The sequence below is a fragment of the Leptonotus elevatus genome, chromosome 7 (assembly GCF_054856555.1).
Source record: "Leptonotus elevatus isolate MCC_2025b chromosome 7, RoL_Lele_1.0, whole genome shotgun sequence".
Taxonomy (NCBI): Eukaryota; Metazoa; Chordata; class Actinopteri; order Syngnathiformes; family Syngnathidae; genus Leptonotus; species Leptonotus elevatus.
This window is the reverse complement of record NC_141245.1, coordinates 21,693,184-21,715,307: the sequence shown is the minus strand read 5'-3', so window position 1 is coordinate 21,715,307 and position 22,124 is coordinate 21,693,184. Positions and strand designations below refer to the sequence as shown.

The 22,124-nt window shown below is 38.3% G+C and overlaps 3 protein-coding genes across 22 annotated transcripts in view; 2 read left to right on the top strand and 1 right to left on the bottom strand.

Moving 5' to 3' along the window:
* The window catches only part of ryr1b (ryanodine receptor 1b (skeletal)), an 81,442-nt gene extending 75,479 nt beyond the window's left edge, over positions 1–5,963 (top strand). For 16 of the 17 annotated variants that reach the window (XM_086080726.1, XM_086080723.1, XM_086080719.1 and 13 more), the window contains 10 exons: positions 120–162; positions 259–392; positions 631–691; positions 760–906; positions 1,470–1,604; positions 1,873–2,029; positions 2,119–2,183; positions 2,258–2,358; positions 3,635–3,686; positions 3,782–5,963. In XM_086080726.1, coding sequence (XP_085936852.1) covers positions 120–162; positions 259–392; positions 631–691; positions 760–906; positions 1,470–1,604; positions 1,873–2,029; positions 2,119–2,183; positions 2,258–2,358; positions 3,635–3,686; positions 3,782–3,877 — 991 coding nt within the window. In that variant the 3' untranslated portion in view covers positions 3,878–5,963. The remainder of the gene's footprint in view (positions 1–119; positions 163–258; positions 393–630; positions 692–759; positions 907–1,469; positions 1,605–1,872; positions 2,030–2,118; positions 2,184–2,257; positions 2,359–3,634; positions 3,687–3,781) is intronic. The other variant, XM_086080725.1, reaches the window with a different exon arrangement.
* A 1,016-nt stretch (positions 5,964–6,979) lies between these two features.
* On the top strand, positions 6,980–13,354 carry LOC147171539 (galectin-4-like). 4 transcript variants are annotated; one of them, XM_086080042.1, is made up of 13 exons: positions 6,980–7,215; positions 7,627–7,715; positions 9,046–9,250; positions 9,326–9,439; positions 9,627–9,647; positions 9,772–9,804; positions 10,258–10,305; positions 10,381–10,407; positions 10,603–10,629; positions 10,711–10,740; positions 11,767–11,855; positions 12,070–12,235; positions 12,377–13,354. In XM_086080042.1, exons 1-13 carry the CDS (start codon positions 7,171–7,173, stop codon positions 12,521–12,523), a joined length of 1,041 nt encoding a protein of 346 aa, XP_085936168.1. In that variant the 5' UTR covers positions 6,980–7,170; the 3' UTR covers positions 12,524–13,354. The 4 variants fall into 4 exon arrangements, with proteins under 4 accessions (XP_085936168.1, XP_085936167.1, XP_085936166.1 ...); XM_086080041.1 differs by having other exon boundaries at positions 6,981–7,215; positions 9,769–9,804; XM_086080040.1 differs by having other exon boundaries at positions 6,982–7,215; positions 10,255–10,305.
* axl (AXL receptor tyrosine kinase) overlaps positions 12,582–22,124 on the bottom strand; it is a 29,053-nt gene continuing 19,510 nt past the window's right edge. Inside the window, exons 12-20 of the mRNA XM_086080043.1 lie at positions 21,542–21,633; positions 19,135–19,230; positions 18,916–18,993; positions 18,652–18,744; positions 17,435–17,556; positions 17,237–17,346; positions 15,998–16,157; positions 15,775–15,911; positions 12,582–15,564 (exon numbers count right to left, since the gene is read on the bottom strand). Of these exons, the coding sequence (XP_085936169.1) occupies positions 15,084–15,564; positions 15,775–15,911; positions 15,998–16,157; positions 17,237–17,346; positions 17,435–17,556; positions 18,652–18,744; positions 18,916–18,993; positions 19,135–19,230; positions 21,542–21,633 (1,369 nt within the window). The 3' untranslated portion in view covers positions 12,582–15,083. The remainder of the gene's footprint in view (positions 15,565–15,774; positions 15,912–15,997; positions 16,158–17,236; positions 17,347–17,434; positions 17,557–18,651; positions 18,745–18,915; positions 18,994–19,134; positions 19,231–21,541; positions 21,634–22,124) is intronic.

Sequence of the window (22,124 nt, the reverse complement as noted above, 5' to 3'; positions counted from 1 at the left end):
AAATCCAATTTTGCCCCATGAAGAAGTGGGCCCGCTTTGTTTTTGACCGTTTCAGTATTCACAATGCTGCATGCAAAAGAGTGAAAGTATGAATTGCTATCACTCGTTTTTTTCTGCAGATCTTTCCCCAACAACTACTGGGACAAGTTTGTCAAAAGAAAAGTGAGTTCTTCAGTTTTTAACCTTTTAGTGTTTTCATTGAAAGAACTGCCACTGAAAGGACTTTTTTTTTTGGGGGGGGGGGGGCACGGTTGATAGGTGTTGGATAAATATGGCGACATCTACGGACGAGAGAGGATCGCCGAGCTGCTGGGCATGGACTTGGCCTCCCTGGACGTCAGCGCCATGACGCACGATAAGAAGCCTGAGCCCGACAACTCGGTCTTCAGCTGGTATGTTTGCACTCTCGACGTCCAAGGTGGCTGACTCGAGTCACATACGAGTCATTTGACTTGAGTCGCCAATTTGAGACTTTGGAACCTGCCTGGCTAAAACTAAAGGAGAAAAAAAAGATTTGACTTGGATTTGAACTTGTTGTTTTTCTGCGTAATAAAACAAATCCAGTTGCCTCAATTCAACATTTGCCCATTAACAAGACCTAACTGACAATCGACACCGTCTTCTCTGCAGGATAACATCTATCGACATCAAGTACCAGATCTGGAAGTTTGGCGTTGTGTTCACGGACAATGTGAGTTCAGGAAAGCAAAGCGTCTGAATTGAAAATTGAAATTAAGTGTTACTTCCTTCTCCTCACAGACCTTCCTGTACCTGGTCTGGTACATGCTCATGTCTATGCTCGGCCACTACAACAACTTCTTCTTCGCCGCTCACCTGTTGGACATCGCCATGGGTGTCAAAACCCTGCGCACCATCCTGTCCTCGGTCACCCACAACGGAAAGCAGGTGACAGAAGAAATACTGGATTTTTCGTATTAATCCGTTTTTATTTTGTTTTTCAGTTTTTTAATTCGTTTTTAGAGCAGGTTTGTTAGTTTTTTTATTTATATTTTTTAAAGGCTTTATTTTAGTTTGGTTTTTATTAGTTTTAGTATTAGTTTTAGTATTAGTTTTAGTATTAGCTTTACTATTAGTTTTAATATTAGTTTTAGTATTAGTTTTAGTATTAGTTTTAGTATATTTTTAATATATTTTTTATTTATTTTTATTTGGTGGGTGTAAGAAAAAAAAAGTATTGTATAATTTCTATACAGACATAAAATTTAATAATTTAAAAATAATTAAAAATGAACATTAACCCAAACGCTTATGTATGATATGACAAAGATGAAAACATAGGACATTTTTGCTATATATTTAGCTTTAGAAACATAAAATCGAGTTTTTTAAATTTATTTTTTAAGCATAATAATCCCATGCAAAGAAATCTGACTAACTAATGCAGAGACCCAAAAAACGAGACCCCAAACCAGTGCAAGACGTCTTCTTACTTCCTGTGTCCTCGACAGCTGATGATGACGGTGGGTCTGCTGGCCGTGGTGGTGTACCTCTACACCGTGGTGGCCTTCAACTTCTTCCGCAAGTTCTACAACAAGAGCGAGGACGAGGACGAGCCCGACATGAAGTGCGACGACATGATGACGGTGCGTAGCAGGCGCACCCGAAACGTCGGTGGCCATCTTTTCGTCATCATCGGCCAACTTTTGTTTATTTATTTAGTCATCGATTTGTGCTGAAATGATGACGATGGTTCCATCTCGATGTACTCGCAAATGTGCTTGAACAGGGAGTTGCGTACAAAAGTTCATTCTGCCATCTAATAGAAGAGCATTTAAATGTTGGAATAGAAATAGACAAACAAAGATGCACTTTATTGTGTGTTGTACATTTTCTGGTTCTTTCCCTCCCCAGTGCTATTTGTTCCACATGTACGTCGGCGTGCGGGCCGGCGGCGGCATCGGAGACGAGATCGAGGACCCGGCCGGGGACGAGTACGAGCTCTACCGAGTGGTCTTCGACATCACCTTCTTCTTCTTTGTCATCGTCATCCTGCTGGCTATTATTCAGGGTACGAAGTCGACTGCTCGCCGGCACCGGTTTGAGAAGCGCAACGCTTGACTGCGTTGCGACTTTTGTTGTGCACGTGTGCTCGTTCAGGTTTGATCATTGATGCCTTCGGGGAGTTGCGAGACCAGCAGGAGCAAGTCAGGGAGGACATGGAGGTGAGTTGACCCGTCTTGCTTCCGCTTGTCTACGTTCTTCCGTTTGACGCCGCGTCTTGTCTCTCGTCCCAAAGACAAAGTGCTTCATCTGCGGAATCGGCAGCGACTATTTTGACACGACGCCGCACGGCTTCGAGACGCACACTTTAGAAGAACACAACTTGGCCAACTACATGTGAGTGTCGCTTAGGTTTGACGGCATGTCTTTGTTTGCAGGTGTGGTTGAATCCCAATTAGTGTATGTATTAGGACTTTAAATATTTTTTTTTTAATGAATTCATGTATAATAAAATGTTTTTTAATCATTCAAACCCAAAAATGTATAAATATATTTTTTTTACAAATTTTTCCTTCACTCCCAAAAACATATTTATAATTTTTTAATGTTTTTTTTTATGCTTGAGCATACAGAAGGCTTTGATGCAGCTTCTGACATGAAGTGGCTTAAAGCAATGGTAGTTTTTACAAAAAAACGGCCAGCAGGTGGCAGCAGAGTATAAGAGATCAACCAGGCCCATGTTGCAACAAGCTCTTTTTGTCAGTGTTTTCCAATGATAATTGCTGCAAAACGAAATCAGATACAAATATAATTTTTTTTCCTGATGAAAGAGGAGACTCTAATCTTTCATGTTTTTATAGCAATAGAACACAATATTTTGTGGGCATTGCATAATCAGTCAAAATCAAACAGCCGGGAGCGAAGGGGGGTTGCTTCAGAGAAAATGGCTGCGGGTGAATGAGATGTAATTTTTTTTCGTATTTAATTAAACATATTTGTATCATATTTAATGGTCTGTTCAATTTAATTTAACATATTTAATTTCACTGCACTTCTAATGTATGATGTAAATTGAAGTTTTGATGTATCTCGTTTCTTTTATGTGCAATCTTGTGTACGGCATTTTATTTCAGATTTATCGTATGCTCTGTTTCTCCCTCATTGCTATTCGGGTCGTCGGTTGTGGATACAGAAACCGCACTAATCCATTATTTATACAACTAAAAACTTTAAAATTGAATGAATTGATGGAATTTAACCGCCTTAAATTAACGTATAAAGCCCATCATGAAATGTTGCCGGTCAAATAAAAAAAAAGGGGAAGGGAGTACAAATTAAAAGAATTTTTCTCCAAACCAAAATATAGAACAAAACAAAAAGCACGATGTATTTCAACTCAAGGTGTCACTTTGTGGAACAATCTGGATTGTAAAACAAAATCTTTTCAGTCTGTATAAAAGCACAATTACTGGAATAATATATATATATAGCGCAAGGACATGCTGTTGAATTATTTTATAGAATTGTTACATTGAAAGCGTCTTGACTGTTCGCTATCATTCATTTTGTGTTGCTAAAAAAAAAAAAAAAACCTTTCTTCTGTTCCCTTTCATTTATTTTATTTTAAAGAGTGAAATAAAAATTTTTTTTAATTTGAATGATCGTTTTGTAGGTTCTTCCTCATGTATCTCATCAACAAGGACGAAACGGAGCACACGGGACAGGTCAGCCAACGACGTCATGCCAACTCCATCAATTTCCAACCTTCCACGACACTCACCGCCGTGCAATTTTCACCTCTTATTTTTTTGTTTCTCAGGAGTCGTACGTGTGGAAGATGTACCAGGAGCGCTGCTGGGACTTCTTCCCCGCCGGGGACTGCTTCCGAAAGCAGTACGAGGATCAGCTGGGATAACGCGGAGATGGATTGAGATGAGCAGACCGATCAACAAAGCTATGCACACTTTGACGGCGGCATCCAATTCGAGCGAACGATGACGTGACGGGAAATAGTTTTTTTTTTTTTTTAAACCACCATGTCCGTAGATTGCCTTGCTTCTACACACGCGCGTGCACGCACACTGGACATTGTTGTCAGCAGCATCACGGCTCGTCTACACTCCGAACTGTGCCTGAACGCATCGTGTTCATCCAGCAGACTAAATGTGAGCGTGGAGACGCTGTGTTTTAGTGCCTATAGCAAAGCCACTGCTTTTTACTTTTTTTTCTTTGTTTAGATGAGAGCCAAGATGCTTTATTTATCGAGGGAATGCTTAAGAACAGGGCTTCTCAAAATTTTGGGGCCCAGTGTTCCATAAATTTTTTTTTTTCAAAGAACCCACTTAGAATCCTAACATCAAATTCAACCACTGAGAACTAAATGGGGTAACGCCATTTTTTTTTTCATTTTGCAGGAGAGTGAAGGAAGGAAAGTAAACGTAAAGTGCCCTTGAGCTCGCATTGCAAACATCATCAAAACCGTTGAGCCCGTGTGGTTCGCAATGCGAGCCCGAAGACACTTTCATGTAATTTTTCTTGCACAAATGTACTATTAATTGTGGATGCAAATAGAATATATTATTGCATTACGTTTCCCCTTGAAGTTTTATGGCTGCAATATAATCTGGGGATTTATATCTCGGTGATGTTTGTCACAATAGGAAGTAAACCTTGATTTGGACCATTATTCATTTGAATGATGCCTTTTTCCTTCAAAATGACAAAAAAAATGAACTGGGCCCACTCTCGTTCTCAGTGGCTCAATGAAATACAACTAATTTTAAAATTAAATGTTTTCGACCTGTTTAGTAGAAAGGAGCTCAACCAAAGGAAAGTGTTGCCAATGTAGGCATTTGTTTGCTATATTTAGTCATTTTTCCCTCGTAAATATTTTTCAAAAAATTAACTAGAAAGTTAAATTCCCGCTAAGTCAAAAGATGAGTGGAATTATTTTCACATTGTTTTATGTATTTTTCTTTTCTTCTTTTTTTTCAGAATTTGGCCAACCTTAGATGTTTTTAAGCAGTTAAAAAAAAAACTCAATAAAAGTTTAAAAAACAACAACAATCTTTATTGGGTTATTTTCAACCCACCAATTTTAAGCAGTTAAAAGTTTAAAAATAACCCAATACAGGTTAAAAACAATCCAGCAGTTTTAAACAACTAAGCAGTTTAAAAATACCCCAATATGGGTTAAAAATCACTCATATTGGGTTATTTCTAACGCAGCAGTTTGAAGGGTGAGATGAAATATTACTCTGGCGCCATCTGGTGGCATGTCGGCGCCAACCACATATGTTGAATTAAGGGGAGGAGCTTCATTTAGTCAGGCCACAGCTTTGTCTAATGCAAAAATGCGCTTTGCCGCCATCTTGTGGCATTCATAAACGATAATAAACCTCTTTGGAGGATGTTAATTACTCGCGACTCGGTCTCGATCCCCCTCGAATAGCTTTTAATTGGCCCAAAGCTAAGATAGGCAGAAATATGTTTAAGTAAGCTTGTTTATATGATTTATTTTTTATTTTTTATGACACAGCATCATTTTACTGCAATTTTGCGGACCCCCAGTTTGAGAAGATTGCTCACGGAGGAATGAGCAGAATATCATCACCATGTGCAATCGACGCCATTCAGTATGAATCGGCTGTACAGACACTTTGAAGTCTTATGGATTTATTTATTGTTTCTACGCCGACGACTGTTTTTTCGGCCTTTGCCGGCTAAACGGCGAGCGGGCGAGAGCGAATGTACACAAGAAGCATATTTTACATACAAGATGAACATCTATTTTTTTTCTTTTTCTTTGGAGGATTCCGACATGTCACATGTTGTTAGCGGGTAGCTGTGATGTGTGTGACGTGTGCGTGACGTGTGGAGGAAGATGACTTTCGAGTGCGTGCTGACTCTCAGGTGCGAAGACGCTGCCACAGAGCAATTTCGGCAGCCTTCGAAGCCGACACGTTGACTGAACTCTCACAATAAACGGGTTCGCTCAACAAGCGTGGGAGCAAGTGTCCTCATTTGCATGCGCACCTCCACTTTGACCACGTGAAGTAGTAGTAGTCTCTTTCATTTGGATTCCGCAAATGCAATAGTCATAAGAGAGACATTTTTTTGCCACCTTTGACTTTCTGGAAATTGTCCTTTATAAAATCCTGCTTCGGTGCGAAACTTGTGCACCAATAAGGAACTGTGCACGATAGCAAGATAAGAGCTTTTGTGTTTATCTTGGGTGGGCCACATTCCTGCACTTGAAAGAAGCATTATGTTCTTTTACAGCACTTCATAGTTCACCCCCCCCCCCCACACACACACACACATACTATTTAGTTCGGGTCAAAGATTAATTAGCATCTCGTACCTGTTCTTTACTCCAGCTCATAGAATATATACATTATCGGTGTAAAATAATGAATAATCAATACATTTTCATCAAGCCAGATCCATCAGAGCTACAGAAATTTGTTGAGATATAAAAATATGGACACCGCTCGAGGGTTGTCCACATTTTGTAAAGAACAGCAACAACAAAAAAGTAGCTAATTTAATTCAAGTACCGTAACATTGCAGGACACTTTTTAAAAAATAAATATACAAAAGTTAAATTAATAAATTTGTTGATTATTGAAGAGTATATTGGTTATTTTTTTAAAGTTAATTCTTTAAATTAAATTAAATAACAAATAAATAAATAACCAAAAATTAAGTTGTTTTTTTTTATTATTATCCAGAATTCTGTAAAACAAAAAAATATTTTAATTAATACACAACTGGCTAAAAAGTAAATCGGTTAATTAATCAACTAATCTCTACTCTTAAACAAATAAAATCTTAAATTTGAAAGAAAATCAAGAGTTTCTGTCTCATGAAAAAAAATATTTATTTTTAAATCAGGAATTCTCACCATTTTTTGCTATAAATTAGCTGCACATTGAGCTATTTCGAAATATTTTTACATAAATGTAAATACATTTTAATCAATACTTTTATAATGACATAAATATTATACATATTTTATATCCACATTTCTTTCTTATCTACGAATGAGCCGTCCCGTCGGTCCGTTTGCAAAATGAATGTTTGCCAGCCCTGCTCCAAAGTAAATACCTTGCGTACACGCGCGCCACCCCTCCCTGCCGGGCCGCTCGCTATAAAACATCCGGCAGCGACGTCCTGCTTGCCCACCTGTTTGCAACGACCACCGCCATGTCCTTCCTCGCTCCTCCTGGTTACCAGCCCGTTTACGGCCCCGTGAGTATACCTCGTCCTTCTTCTCCTTGCACTTTGCTGATTTGGTTTTCTGCCTCGCGTCACAAATGTGAACATGATTGGTTCAATCTTATTACAGCCCAGGTTGAACTCATTCGCTGCCATAAATTCATTAAAAAAAAAAAAAGAAGAGCTTTTCATACTCGTGTTAACAAAAAAGGAAAACAAATAGTTCAAATGAATTTTTGACGTTTTTAGCCGTCAATGGCAGCGAATGAGTTAAAAGCGAGTGTGCACACTTGTGCAACCTCAAGTGTTTATCTCCTCTCGAAAGATGCTCTCATTTTTTTATATCAAAATGATGGCATTTGACGGGTGTTTGGGCATTTTGCATTCTAGAACAAAATACGTTATTTGTAAAACGTGCTCATTTCTTGCTTAAATCGTGTACAGTCCATTCCTTATCTGGGGCCCATCTACGGAGGTCTGAGGGAGGGAGCGTCCATCTACATCCAGGGGTCGGTTCCGGACAAAATCACCAGGTGAGTCCAGCCTGATGGGTTGTCACACCTGGATTAGGTGTGGCATTTAAAAAAAAAAATTCTTATCACATGTCCCTCCCTTTTCAACGTGTCCATTAGCAGGCAGAGCAAACGTAGCAAACCACACCTTTGGTGATGTTTTCCGGGAGGCCCAACCCTCACTGTTTACTAATGGCACGGGTGTCCAAAAGTCATTTTCGGCCCGCTGCATATTCTTACGAGAAAATGTAATTTCGGGAGAAATTGCATGTGAATGCTGAATGTAAAAAAATGAATCAGGTGGATTTTATTTTATTTGTTTTTATTTTTAATTTTATTTTTTTAATTTTATTTTTTTCTTTTCTAAAGAGCTCAGTATTGTTCATTCGGTAATGTCATCATCATTGCTCTTTATTTATTTTTTATTTTTTTTAAATATATATATATAATTATTATTATTTTTTTGGGTATGTGGGTGAGTATGTGCGTGCGTGCGTGCATGCGTGCGTGCGTGCGTGCGTGCGTGTATTTGTTAGCTCACCAAAAACCTATTAGAAAAAAATCCCATACCGTTCACCTAAACCGAATCAGGTGGATTGATATGGAACGATATTGAAAGCTATGGAATGAAATTGAATGACATTGGGGAAAATGTGCAATTATTTGTTGAATAATGTGGAATGTATTAACTGATATGGAATTATATTTAAAACTAGATAAATATGAGCTAGAATATGTAATAATGTAGAATTATATTGGTGTGGAATGTGCAATATTGTAAAAAATGTGGCATGATGTTGGAAAAATATGGAATGATGTGGAAAGATATTGAAAGATATAAAATGATGTTGCATGATATTGGTGAAAAATGTGCACATTTGGAGGTGAAAATGTCGATTTTTTGGGGGGGCATGTCGGAATTGTGAAAATGTTGAAAATCGTTCCCAAGATGAGGTGAATGAGTTAAGCATTTGAAATTTGAAATCAAAATGATGTGCATCTGTTATGTTGAATGTGTCATTAGGAAAGAATAGGGAATTTTGGAAAAACTCAAATGTCGGAATGAGGAAATAATAGCCCGCCTGGTGTGAATTTTGGGAATATATTAAAGTTGGAATGGTGAGAATTGGTCGAGAAATGTGGAAGGAGAAGCACGGCAAAAAGAGAATAAAAAAAATATATTTCAAAATGTAACACATTTTATAGTTTAAAATTGTAAATAATTTTGAATATTAAAAGATATGATGATTCCCCCCTCCCTCCCCCCTTTTTTTTTTACTACCTCACAAATTCAGTCACCTATTACACCAAATTGGGATTTACGTATTTCACGCTATTCCGTCTCTTTCAGGTTCTTCATCAACCTGCTGTGCGGACAGTCCGAGTCCAGCGACATCGCGCTCCACTTCAACCCGCGCTTCGACGGCTGGGACAAGGTGGTCTTCAACACCCGCCGCGACGCCACCTGGGATGCGGAGGAGAAGATCCGCGACATGCCCTTCAGCAAGGGCAAGGCCTTCGAGATGGTCATCGTGTGCTCCCCGGAGGGCTACCAGGTCTGAGCGACTTCGGCCGACGCGTCGGCGGGGGCGCGTCTTCAACGTGACCTTTGACTTTTACCGTCTCGGCAGTTCAAAATCAACGGGAAGGACTTCCACACCGTCAAGCATCGCCTCCCTTTGGCCAGAGTGTGCGGCTTGCAGATTGGGGGAGACGTTTCCATACAGACTATTAACGTCATTGGGGTGAGATGACGTTCTGTTTTGTTGCTAGGCGGAATTACCGGCAGATTACAGTTTGATAGCACTTTTATTTAGATGGATGCCAATGGTATTTCCAAGATAGATGGTGAGCCTCAAAAGCAGCAGCGCGGCGTTCAAAATCAGAACTTCAAAAAAGTGCCTGTTTAACCAGACTGGTGTTTTTTTTTAGGCTGGCGGCATGGGTGGCGGGGTAAGTCAATTTTCAGGCTCCATTATTACTTTTTTTTGTTTCTAACTAATATTGTTTTTCCTCTTATATGATGCAACATTGTATTTTGTATTGAAATGTAAGCTTTTTTCTATCCTTCCAGCAGCAGCAGGGAGGATACCCAGGAAGTTGCATGGGGGTGCGTTACTTTTCTTTATTTGACATGAGTATTGTCTTTCAATTCAATATGGAGAAAAATGTCAGATCCCAGAAGCATAACACAGGGAAAACACTTGGAATTATGAGTACAATGTAGATTTAAGGTGCACACAAAATACTCAATTGTGGCTTTAATGTCATTCCAAAAAAAAAAAAAAAAAGGACATTCAGGTAAGCAAATGGAGCGCACCTTTGCTAGACTCTGCAATACCCGAAGCTCCCTTACCTTTTGTTTCTAAAGAAGGTGCGCTCCATTTGCCCAACCTGGTTGTCCAGGATTTATATTGACATTCAGCATTAGCATTTTGTGACCACAGAGCTATATTGTGTGGCATTACCACAAATAAAATGGTTGTTCCCTTATGTCATATATGTGGCTTTGTAAAAATGATTCTTCCAAAGTCATTTTTTCAACTTTTGCCACATGCAGCAGCAGCAGGAAGATTTCCCGGGAGGAAGGCCAGGATGCGGCGCAGGCCCTGTGAGACTTACATTTATTCTTCATATAACATTTGAAAATTGATTGATCGAGTCATGTGACACTTTTTTCCTATAGGGCGAATATCCAGGAGATTGTGGAGGGGTAAGATTTGCTTTACTAGGCTGTTTGTTTTATTATTAACCCCCCCCCCCCCCCCAAAAAAAAAAATGACATCACTAATGAATTGTGAGTTTCAGAGTGCAATAATTCCAAGACACGCATGTGTATGTGGACATACATGCTCTGGCCACTTTATTAGGTACACGTAATGAATTCCGTCTCTTATTTTTCGGTCAGGGTGTGTTCCCAGGAGCAAACCTGCCGGTGAGGACACACAAGTACACGTGTCACTTTTTTGTTTTGTTATTATGCCTGATCTCATGTCTTGTGTTAATTTTACTGCAGAGTATGGGCGGCCAGCCGATCTACAACCCCGTAAGTGCTGTACTCATTGTGGACAAAAGAAGTAGTTCTTTAGATTGTTTAAATGGCTGTTTCTTGTTTTTTTGTTTTTTTTTACAAACATTTAATTTGATCATTTGAATAACTCCATTCACACGTTAATTAATTACATAATTATATTTCACAAAATGGGCTAAAGTGATGCAACATTAAGTTTAATAAAATAATTATAGCAAATTTTTAAATTGTGATTTTAAATGAATATATTTATAATTTGTAAACAATAGTTTTTTTGGGTTACAATGCATATGTACAATTGTTCATAAATAAATCATTAACATTGATGATTTTTTTTTTTAATGAAGCACAAATGAATCATCCATCCGTTTTATTGATTTTAACTAACCAATTTTTAGAGATTTTTTCCCCCCAGGGCTACAGTTAACTCGCTACCAAAAATGTATAAATACGTTCTATTTTAAATGTTTTAAGTGTCCAAAAGACATATTTATGTTTTTTTTATATTTTATTATGTTAGAGCATACAGAAGGCTTTGATGCAGCCTCTCAACTGCACAGAACGGTTGAAGAAATGGTAGTCATTACAAAAACGGCCAGCAGGTGGCAGCAGAGCAAAAGAGATCAGCCAGGGCCAAGTTGAAACAAAACTGTTTTGAAATAGATTTGTGAATAATGATGAAACTTAGCTATATTCTAATGCTAATTGCTGCAAAACAGAAACAGATTAGAAATACACTTTTTTTATCTGATGAAAGAAGAGAATAATCTTTCTTTTGGTAGGTTTCATGTTTTTAGAGCAATAGATGTGGGCCGTGCAAAATCAGTCAAAATCCAGTAAAACAGCCGGGAGGGAAGGGGATTGCTTCAGTCAAAATGGCTGGGAGTGAATGAGTTAAAAATCAACCTTGACGTGTGTATTTTAAGACAAACATTCTTCCAGCTAAGGAAAAATTAGAATTTTTTTTATCCAAACAAATGCTAGTCTGGCCAGTTTGCTTGCAGTCCCTCATGTGATGTCATGCGTACTGTGCACCTGCAGCCGATCCCGTTCATGGGCGTGATCCCAGGAGGAATGTTCCCCAAGAGGACCGTCGTCATCCGAGGCATGGTGCCCAAACGGGCAAACAGGTACGTACGTTTGATGTGCGGAAATCATCCACTGACCATTTAAAAATAAGTATGACAGGAAGAGCAATGAAATTCTCTTCCACTAGATGGCAGATGTTATCCATTCATACACGTCACATCGGCACCATCTGGCGCCATCTGGTGGATGCAGATTTCCATTGCAGTGGCGGAACAGAAGGAGTATAGGCCTGATTGGAAGTTTTTTTTGTTTTAGGTTCAGCATCAACTTCCTGGCGAGCAGATCTGGTGACGTCGCGTTCCACTTGAACCCGCGCGTGAAGGATGACATGGTGGTGCGGAACAGCATGATTGGCGGCCACTGGGGTCAAGAGGAACGCCAGCTCGGCGCCAACCCCTTCAAGGAGGGCCAGTATTTTGACGTGAGTATTCAAAATGAGGGTCCGGGACCATTGGGGGTTTGCCAGTCATAGCTAGTCGTTAGAAATAATTGGGAATCATTTTCAGATGGTCTTTCTTCTTCTCTTCATAACAAAAATTGCTTTTCCCACTTTCTTTTCAAGATGTCCATCCGCTGCGGGAGCGACCGCTTCAAGGTGTTCATCAACGGGCAGCCGCTGTTCGATTTCGCTCACCGCACGCACGCCGTCAACGAGATCGACAAGCTGGAGGTGAAGGGCGACGTGCAGATTTCCTACATCCACTTCTGAAAGCACGCCCGCTGTGCGCTCTGCATCGCACTTGTGCGCTATCGCCATGGCAACCAACTTCAAAACAAAAGATTTATTGTTTTCTTTGTACAAAATACTGGAGATACTTTATCAAAACATGAGAAATAAAGGTCATTTTTTTCAGTCAAAGTGTGGACGGGACGCATCGTACTCGGCTCGGTGAAGGCACTTCCTGAATTCAGCTTATAATGGAAAGATGAATATTTGCTGTACATTCAACATGAAACCACGCTTGTAAAAAGGCAACAATGCAGAGTACCATTTTTCAAGGGCAATTCAAGCCCAAAAAATTATTTGCAATAATATGTGCACTCGCAATATCCGGATTAAAATCTCGCCTGTGGAATAAGAATGAAGCGGATTCATCCGATCGTTTTCCTTCCTTTCCTTGTATCGCCCTCTGCTGGCGACTGAAACTGACATCAAAGTGAGCTTTGTGCTCGCATTGCCAATGTCATGTGACCAAAGCCAGAAAACAGGTGAGCCGTGACGTCCGCAATGCGAGCCCGAGGGCGCTTTGACTGCAATTTCTGTCAACGGCGGTGGGCGCTACAACGCCAAAATGGCGGCCTCCAAAAATGGACAAATATGAAAAAGCAAAACGTTTCATAAAATTGACATTCTACGTTGGGAGCTCCCACTAAATGGAATTCAGTCAATAATGGGAAGCCTCAATTTCCAGCGCACTAGTACAACAACTCTTACTAGCTACTAGTAATAAGCTACTTTTTTTGTAAGAAAGTTGTTCTACTAGTGTGTTGAATTGTCTTACTAGCGAGGTCAAAGGGCATACTAGTACCTTAAGCTGGATATGGTGGACAATATTTACAATACATCATATATCATGTCAAATACAGTAAGTGCGTTGATGATGGCAGCTGGTGAAGTGTTTTCAGCGACTTGTAACATAAATTTTGACGTCAATAAAAAACAACATTAAGGTCTCATCCATCACATGGATTCACAAAGTCAAAAAAAAAAAAGGGAAAAAAAAGTATCCGTACACGATGATATAAAAAAAGACATTAGTGCAAAGTTGAAAAAGTAGAAAAAGAATCATCGTATAAAATAAAAGTCAATGTGCTTTTTGTTTGTTTTTAAAGTCCGCCTCGGAATATTCGGACCTTGGACTCTTTGGTACCTCGGTGGAGCAAAGGCCGAAAGGAGTCCTGGCAGTGTTATTTTGCCATTTTTCCCAGTTTGGGAAGAGATCATCATTGGGGGGGGGGGGGGGGTCCATGTCTGGAGACAAACTTTCACAACCAAAATGTGCCATTTTTAGGGGAATAATGGGAGCGGGACTAGAGGAAATGCAATTTGCTTCATTTCATTACGGTCCAATGAAAAGTATGTATCACCACATTTTGTGAGCGTACCGCCAAAAAAGTTGAGATTTGTGGCAATTAATTGTGTATATATTGTATATATGTGCAAACGGAAGAAAATGTTATCTACAACTTTTGTTATTTTCATTTTGGATGAATGCAAAGAAAAAGTGACTTGTTTACATAAGAGTATATTGCATTCACCTCCTGTTTTTATGACAATTTTTTGAGGGGAAGCTTTGTTTTTTTGAGTAATTTTTTTAAATTTTGTTTTTCTGAATATTTTTTTCTGTTTTACTGAATATTTTTTTCTGTCATAATTTTTTTTTACAAAAAACAGAAAAAAAAATATTCAGAAAAACGCAGAGCTGGTGCTTCTGTTTTTCTGTGTATTTTTTATTTTTTTAACCTTTGAACTCCAAGTGACTTGTTGCAGACTCGCTAATAGCAGAAGCAGACACTTTCCCGCATACCTCCAACGTACCTTCTGGCTCAGGTGAGGTAAGGCATGTACCGTAATTAGTAACACACAGTATAGTTTTAGTGTAAGGTATTAAGAAAAATATTTTCAAAAAAATATTCAGAAAAACTGAAAAAATAATTATTTTATAAAACAGGGAAAAAGTAAAAATAAATAAAAAAAGCTTCGCCCAAAAAATCGTCAGAAAAACAGTATTTTTTTTGTTTTTTTGTTTTTTTTTGTGAATGCAATACGCTTCCGTAACTTGTTTTTGTAAAAATTTTAAATGATCAAAATTTGGTGATGCAGGATTTTCAATTCCATCTTGGAATGCCTTCAGGTTTTTGTGTGCGCAGAAAATGGATAAACTATTACCACATTTTGGGACTTTTTGACATCTCGGCATGCCTTGCAAATTTTGTAAATTAATAAATTTTTGTTGCATTTTGGATAAAAATGAAGACTTTGAAGATTAGCGTATATTCATGAAATGTCTTCAGGTAAGTGTATATTTAAAAAAAAAAAAAAAATCCCCAAAATCATGAAGCAGAATTACACCAACTACAATTTGGCCCAATTTTTTGGGTGTTTTGGTAAAAAAATAAATAAAATTGGTGATACATTCTTTTCATTAGCGTATATCCTGGAATGCCTTGAGCGTGCATGCGTGCGTGTGCAAACTCGCAAAGGCACACAATATAAGGAGGTTCCATTCCCTGACTTGAGTGGGTCCGATTCAGTCCAGTTGCGCTGGTCACTGCCAGGCGACCTTATGGGTCAACTCGCGCTCATCCAGCAGCTCCGTAACGGGCGTGGCCGCCCGGGCGACCTCCGGCGTCGATGCGCCGTTGATGTCGAGCGCGGAATGTTGCGAATAGCGCAGGGGCAGCGTGGCGGCCGAGAAAACCGACGGAGCGTCCAGACTCTCCAGGGAGTCGGCCGGGGCTCGACCGCTGTCGTGCTGCGGACACAGCACGTAGCGGTTGGGTTGGTGCACCTCCGCCGTGGTCACCTCCAGGCCCTTCAGGCCTAGGTGGGAGGAGCCCCCGAGGGGGTCGCAGCCGCCCACCGCGCCCAGTTCCATGGAGGAATCCTCCATGTTGACGTAAAGAATCTCGTCCGGGTCCTGGGCGTCGGGCAGGTCGTCGAGGGCTTTTTCCAACTCGCAGCGAAGCGACTCGAAGGGCGGACGATCTTTGGGACTCAGCAGCCAGCAGGAGAACATCAGAGCGTAGCTGAGGAACAGCACCAATGCTCAAAATTAGCTCAATATTTTGTTCACTGATTTTCTCCTTAGCAATAGAATAATCTGTTATTTTTTGCAGGCTTGGGTTAATTAGCACTCAAAGCAAACACGGTGAGGCAGCAATTAGCTGTTATGCTGCACACAAATGGAATAAGCTAACAAAATAGCCAGGTTAGCTAAAAAACAAACTACCACTTACATGTTGTCCAGACAATCCGGAGGCTGCTTGAGACGGTTTCCCTGCCTCAAATAATCGTAGATCTCGCTGTTCTCCACCCCGGGATACGGCGTCTGCCCCCTGGTGGCAATTTCCCACATGGTGACGCCAAACGACCACTGGGCGGCAACAAGAGGAAGACGATGTGAGATTTTTTGGGATGAAGAGAGAGATGAAGGTGACGTCACGCGTGAGCGGAACCGACCACGTCGCTCTTGGTGGTGTAGACTCGGTCGGCCAAGCTCTCGATGGCGATCCACTTGACGGGCATCTTGGAGATGCGCCCCTGCCGGTAGTAGTCGCCGTTGTAGATCTTCTTGGAGAGGCCGAAGTCGGCCACGCACACGTTCATGTTCTCGTTCAGCCTGGAATGCGTTATTTAGGGTGTTTTATTCAGATTCAAGCCCCGCCCATCTACAAATGCCGCAAGATGGCTAATAGGAAAGTAGTACTGTAATTGGTGTCCAAGTATGTATAACTTTATTTATAATTTTAATTTATTTCCTTTTTTTTTTTTTTACAAAATTTAAAATAAACAATTTCCTAACATTCAACATTATGTTTGATAAGAGTATGATATTTTCTGAACAAAAATGTAGACTTTTTTTTAATTTATTTTCAGAATTTGCTGCAGTGATGGGGTGCAAATCAGTGATGCCGTGCAGAAACCATTATTTTAAATTAAAATCAATTAGGAAAAAAAAGGAGTTATTTTAACTCATTCACTGCCATCGACGACTATAGACGTAAAAAAATTTCCCACTTTTGTTAACAAGAGTATGAATCCCTAGATTTTTTTTAAAATTGTATTAGAACAGATATAAAATGTGTGATTAATCGTGAGTTAACTAGTCATGCGAGTAATTACGATTAAAATTTGTAATCGCCTGACAAACCTAATTTTTAATAATCTTCTCTTTAAAAAAAAAAAGATTATAAAAAAAAGCATCAGGCGATTAAAATTTGTAATCGTAATTAATCGCATGATTTCACTAGTTAACACACAATTAATCACAAATTTTTATATCTGTTCTAAATGTACCCCCCCTCCCCCCAAAACAATTCTAGGCTTTCATACTCTTGTTAACAAAAATGGAAAAAAAATGTTAAACTAATAGAAATAGTTGAAATTATTTTTTTATGTCTATTGCTGTCAATGGCAGTGAATGAGTTCATATTATATTGGAAAGTTCTCAAGATGTCTATAATAATGATGATAATAATAATATAATATAATAATAATAATAATAATCTCAGATCTATTTATGAAGAAATTTGAAATTGACCAAATTTGGACATAGAAGGATTCCACCTGATGCTCCCGGGCCCTATGTTGGACACCCCTGTTCCAAATGCTGACCCTGCTTCTCTCTTGCTAAAAGCAACCTCGATTATCATTAAACTCAGACAGGAAGTGAAAAGAGCAAGTGGATGAGGGACGTACATGCAATTGCGTGCGGCCAGGTCTCTGTGGATGAAGTTCTTGTTGCTGAGGTATTCCATGCCGCGGGCGATGTCCGTCATGAAGCGCACCAACATCTGGGACGGCAGGTACTGCGCCGCCACAAAAACACAGTCAACAGTCATTCTCAAGCGCGGTACCGTGTATGTCCCCTCCCCCTCGTCGCGTCGCGTCACTCACCACGGGACAATCCCCCAGGCGCGAGTAGAGCAGGTAAGTGTGCAGGTCGCCATGTTTCATGTAGGGCAGGATGACCACGGGCGAGGGGAAGCCTTCGCTCTCCACCGTCTGCAGACACACACCTTTGCGGACACACAATACGTCAACAGGGCAGTCGGCCATTTTGGTCCATCATCAACACAATGTGAAATTCTGCACTTGGGCCAAACGTTGTGATTTGTGCTGTTGTTTGCTCGGCTTCATTTTTGTCCATGAATGAGGAACAGAAAATAAAATTGTGTAAGACGGGGGTTTTGTTTGTTTTGTTTAAATTATTTTTACTTTCTATTTTAACATTTTTAACTCATTCACTGCCATTGACGGCTATAGACGTAAAAAAATCATTTGAACTATTTCTATTGGAATTTTTCCACTTTTGTTAAAAAGAATGTGAAAAAAAATATTGTACATTTAGACGAGATATACAATTTGTGATTAATCATGAGTTAACTATTGAAGTCATGCGAATAATTACAATTACAATTTTAATCGCCTGACACCCTAATTTTATCTTATTTTTTTTATAAAAAGATTATTTAAAAAAAAAAAAGATTACTATAAATTAGGTCGTCAGGCGATTACATTTTTTAATTGTAATTAATCACATTACTTCAATAGTTAACTCACGATTAATCACAAATTTTATATCTGTTCTAAATGTACAATAACAACTTTTTTCTAGGTTTTCATACTCTTGTTAAAAGTGGAAAAAACGTTAAACAGAAATAGTTATAATGAATTTTTTTATGTCTAAAGCCGTCAATGGCAGTGAATGAGTTAATTGTTTTGATTAGCATCAGTTTGTTTTTATTATTTACATAATTTTTCATTATAGCAACTTACAAGATTAGAAAATAAATTTTATTTTGTTTTTATTTTAAATCGTCATCATTTTTCAAACATTTAAAATAATACACAATAAATTAATATAAAATACCAATATAAAATAGGGTATATAACTTACTGTATAAAAATAAATTCAAATAATTAAATGAAAATATAAAAAAATATATAATTTATATATATATAGTTTTATTAATATATATTAGATTTTTACGTTTTACAATAATCTATACAAATGTTAATAGCAAAAATATAAATGCACACTGCATAAATATCAAAGCATCAAATCATTGTTGATAAATCAGAATCTGCAATGAGGCGAGGCAGCTTCTCACCGAGCAGCCTCATAACGTTGGCGTGGTCAAACTCCTTCATGCAGGTGGCCTCTCGCAGGAAATCCTCCATTTCCGTACGCGTGCAGATGGCGACTGAGAATCGCAAGAAACACATTTGTGACCTTAGATAGATACTGACTTTGATTCCACCTTTCTTGAAACCAACGACTACTTTCCTATTAGATGATATTTGTATTGTTTTTTTTCCCCCATTTTTGGGGGTATTACTGTCTGTTAATGTATACAAGATGTTCCTCCACTCACTCTTCATAGTCTTGACGGCCACTCGGAGAACAGAATCCTCCTGCAAGAGCTGACCCTCCATCACGGAGCCAAACTCCCCTGCAGGCGCCACACACACAGAAACACACGCAAAACATCACCAGCAAGCCTCACAAAAATCATCGTCCGTTTCTACAGCCGGACACATTAATGCTGCCATAGGAAGCGCTTTTATCCGATATTTGAATGCTAATGTTGTACCTTCTCCCAGCGTCTTGCCCAGCGTCAACTTGTGTCTGTCCACCATCACGTCTTGGAGCTTCTGTCTCAGCTCGTCGCTGATGCCCAGACTGTTCACTGGGTGCACAAAAAAAACCACAATTTTTTTTACAGAACTTCACATGGCAATATGTACGATATGTCAGGAAAGCAGTAATATAGAGAAATATGAGGGCATTCTAGCAAGATACATAAAAATCTGACCATTATAAGGCAGAAATATGTACAATAATAAAAGTAATAGTATAATAATAATAAATCTGGCTGCATTAAAGACGAAATTTGACCAGAGTAAAGCTGACAACATGAAAACAGGGTATGTACAAATCATTTTTTTATACAGTATTTTTATGATGACATATAAAATAAAAAATACTAAAGTAGTATATTTAATTTAATTTAAATTTTATATCGTCATAATTTAAAAACATTGAAAAATAATACGTTATAAATTAATAAAAAGTAATACGAAATAGAAAGCCAGTTAAAATATAAAAACATTTTATTTCACATATTTGCACTTACTGTATGAAAATATAGAAATATAAATGAATCATTTTTATCGGCTCTCACTCAAGTATTGTTTTGTCATTGAAAGTTTCAAATTATGCATGACAATGACGAAATATGATTCTGTTATATTTTAAATACTAAGATTATATATGTTGTTTCTGATCATACTATACATTTAAACATGTACTGTATAAATAGATAGTTCTTAAATTGTGCTTTCGTTGTGGTTCTATATTGTTATTAGTTAGCATAATGTGTTAGGAGGCTTCCTAATAATATGTGACATTACTATTTAAATCATATTAAAAATAGCATATTAGTAGTAGTAATATAAAAAAATCCATTGCTGTATTACTCAAAACCTTCCTTTAAAAAAATAAAAAATAAAAAACTTCCTTGGCTGGTTTCTATTTTGGGTTATTATTTTTGATGTTTATCTCATTGACTGTTTTGAGATCTATTTTATAAATGTAAAGTGTATTATAATTCTAAATAAGTACTACTGATAAAATGTATTATTATTTTACACAGTCTTATATTAGAAAATAGATCAATCACATGACTAACAGTTTCCCCCCCTTTATTATTACTACCTTTGCTGATTGGCTTGAAAAAAATGACAAGGCATCCATTTGATGTGACGTTTGAAACGTGGTCGCTTGCCCAAAGTGCACAGCAAGCCTATGCCCAAGTCTGAGGTTCGACTTCAAAAGATGCCGTGTTGAATGCTGGGACATTCCTTCACCGCATCTTCATCTGTGAGATTCGTTTGGAGGCGAGCTGGGACTTGTAAGCCACGTCGCCATAATCACTGTCACGCAGGTGTGTGTGTGTGTGTGTGTGGAAATGTGCGTGCGCGTCCGCGTATTTGTTGCTGTCTGGAATTATTGCGAGACGTCCTGGAATTCTGTTTGTGGAAACACACGTGTTGTTTTTGCAGGCTAGATTCCTGCTGATGATAAGCGTCCACATTACGGCACAAGACTAAACATCAAAATAAGCATTAAGATCCGTCGAGTTCTCCTCTGCGCGAGACGTCCGTCTTCATGCCGGCAATCCACTTTATGTTGTGACTGGTGGTCCTGTCACGTCTTCTCAATTTCTATTCAATTTCTCATTTGTTTAGAAACACCGTCAGAAAAAGGTACCACGTTCGTACCTTCCAGGGCAATTATTTTTTCTTCCTAAGAACCCGTTGACAGTTCGTTTGAAGTGCTTAAAGTTAGATTACGACTATCTTGAAACTGCATTCCATACAACAGTGGGCTCTTGAAACACATTCAAGTAGGCCCAGCACTTCAATGTGTACCATTTCAAACCATAAGCAGCACTTCCATTGTGAACCCTGTAGGGGTCATTACAAAAAAAGTTGTATAATGAAAAACAAAAGGAACCCTTGGTTTCTGTGCAGTATTGTGTTTATGCCACAGGGAGGCGCTAACATATCAATGACTATATCAATGTATTACTGTATTATTTATATATTGTATATATTTATTTTTTATATTTACTTAAGAATTTTATTTTTTATGTGGATCATATTTATTTATATATTTTATCTAATATTATATAATTTGTATATTGTGTGTTATTTATATATATTTTTTAAATTGTAACATTAGACATTACATATCATATTGGAATGAAAGCTTCTTTTTTCACAACCTCGTACAGACAAATTTAGGTAAATTTCCTTAATTGCAGCTATGCTTGATTTTTTTTCTGAAATTTTTACATAGAAAAATGCGTATCACACACTAGAAATTACGTGAGGATCCATTTTTTTTCGATCACACTTTGTTTTCTCTTTGCCGTATGCGATGCGAGCTCGCAGCATGTCAGAGCATGTTAGCATTCCGAGGCTGTCAAAACTCACATGTGGCTTCGGTGGTCCTGCGGCTGTACGAGCGTCGCGCCCGGTAGCGGACCACCAGCTCTCCGCTCTGCATCATGGGTTCGAACACGTCACTAAAAACAATCACAAAAATGTGTTTACTTGGCATGAACAAAAATTTCAACAAAAATTTCAACAAAAATTTCAACAAAAATTTCAACAAAAATTTCAACAAAAATTTCAACAAAAATTTCAACAAAATTTTCAACAAAAATTTCAACAAAAATTTCAACAAAAATTCCTTTTTGTCTTTGTCATTTAAAATGTATTTACGTATTTTGTTATTTCTGCAAATCCGTACAGAAGAGGAAGGTCAAACAGTTGTTGGAGAATTTTGTTTTAATTATTTTTTTTAAACAATATTTAGACCCTTTCTTTAATCTTACACTCAAATACTCATCTTATACATAGCTTATAAAACTAAACCTAATTAAAAAATCATCTAAAATGAAGCCTTTTCCCAACAAAACAAAAACAAAAAGAAATAAACTTGGTTTAACTCATTCACTGCCATTGACGGCTATAGACGTCAAAAATTCATTTAAACTATTTCTATTAGTTTAAA

Bases quoted from the DNA above. Each gene is read 5' to 3' on its own strand.
- LOC147171539 (XM_086080039.1), top strand. From the start codon at position 7,171: ATGTCCTTCCTCGCTCCTCCTGGTTACCAGCCCGTTTACGGCCCC. The intron at 7,716-9,045 runs GTGAGTCCAGCC...CGTCTCTTTCAG, and splicing joins GTTCCGGACAAAATCACCAG to GTTCTTCATCAACCTGCTGT. The intron at 10,408-10,602 runs GTAAGATTTGCT...TTTTTCGGTCAG, and splicing joins ATCCAGGAGATTGTGGAGGG to GGTGTGTTCCCAGGAGCAAA.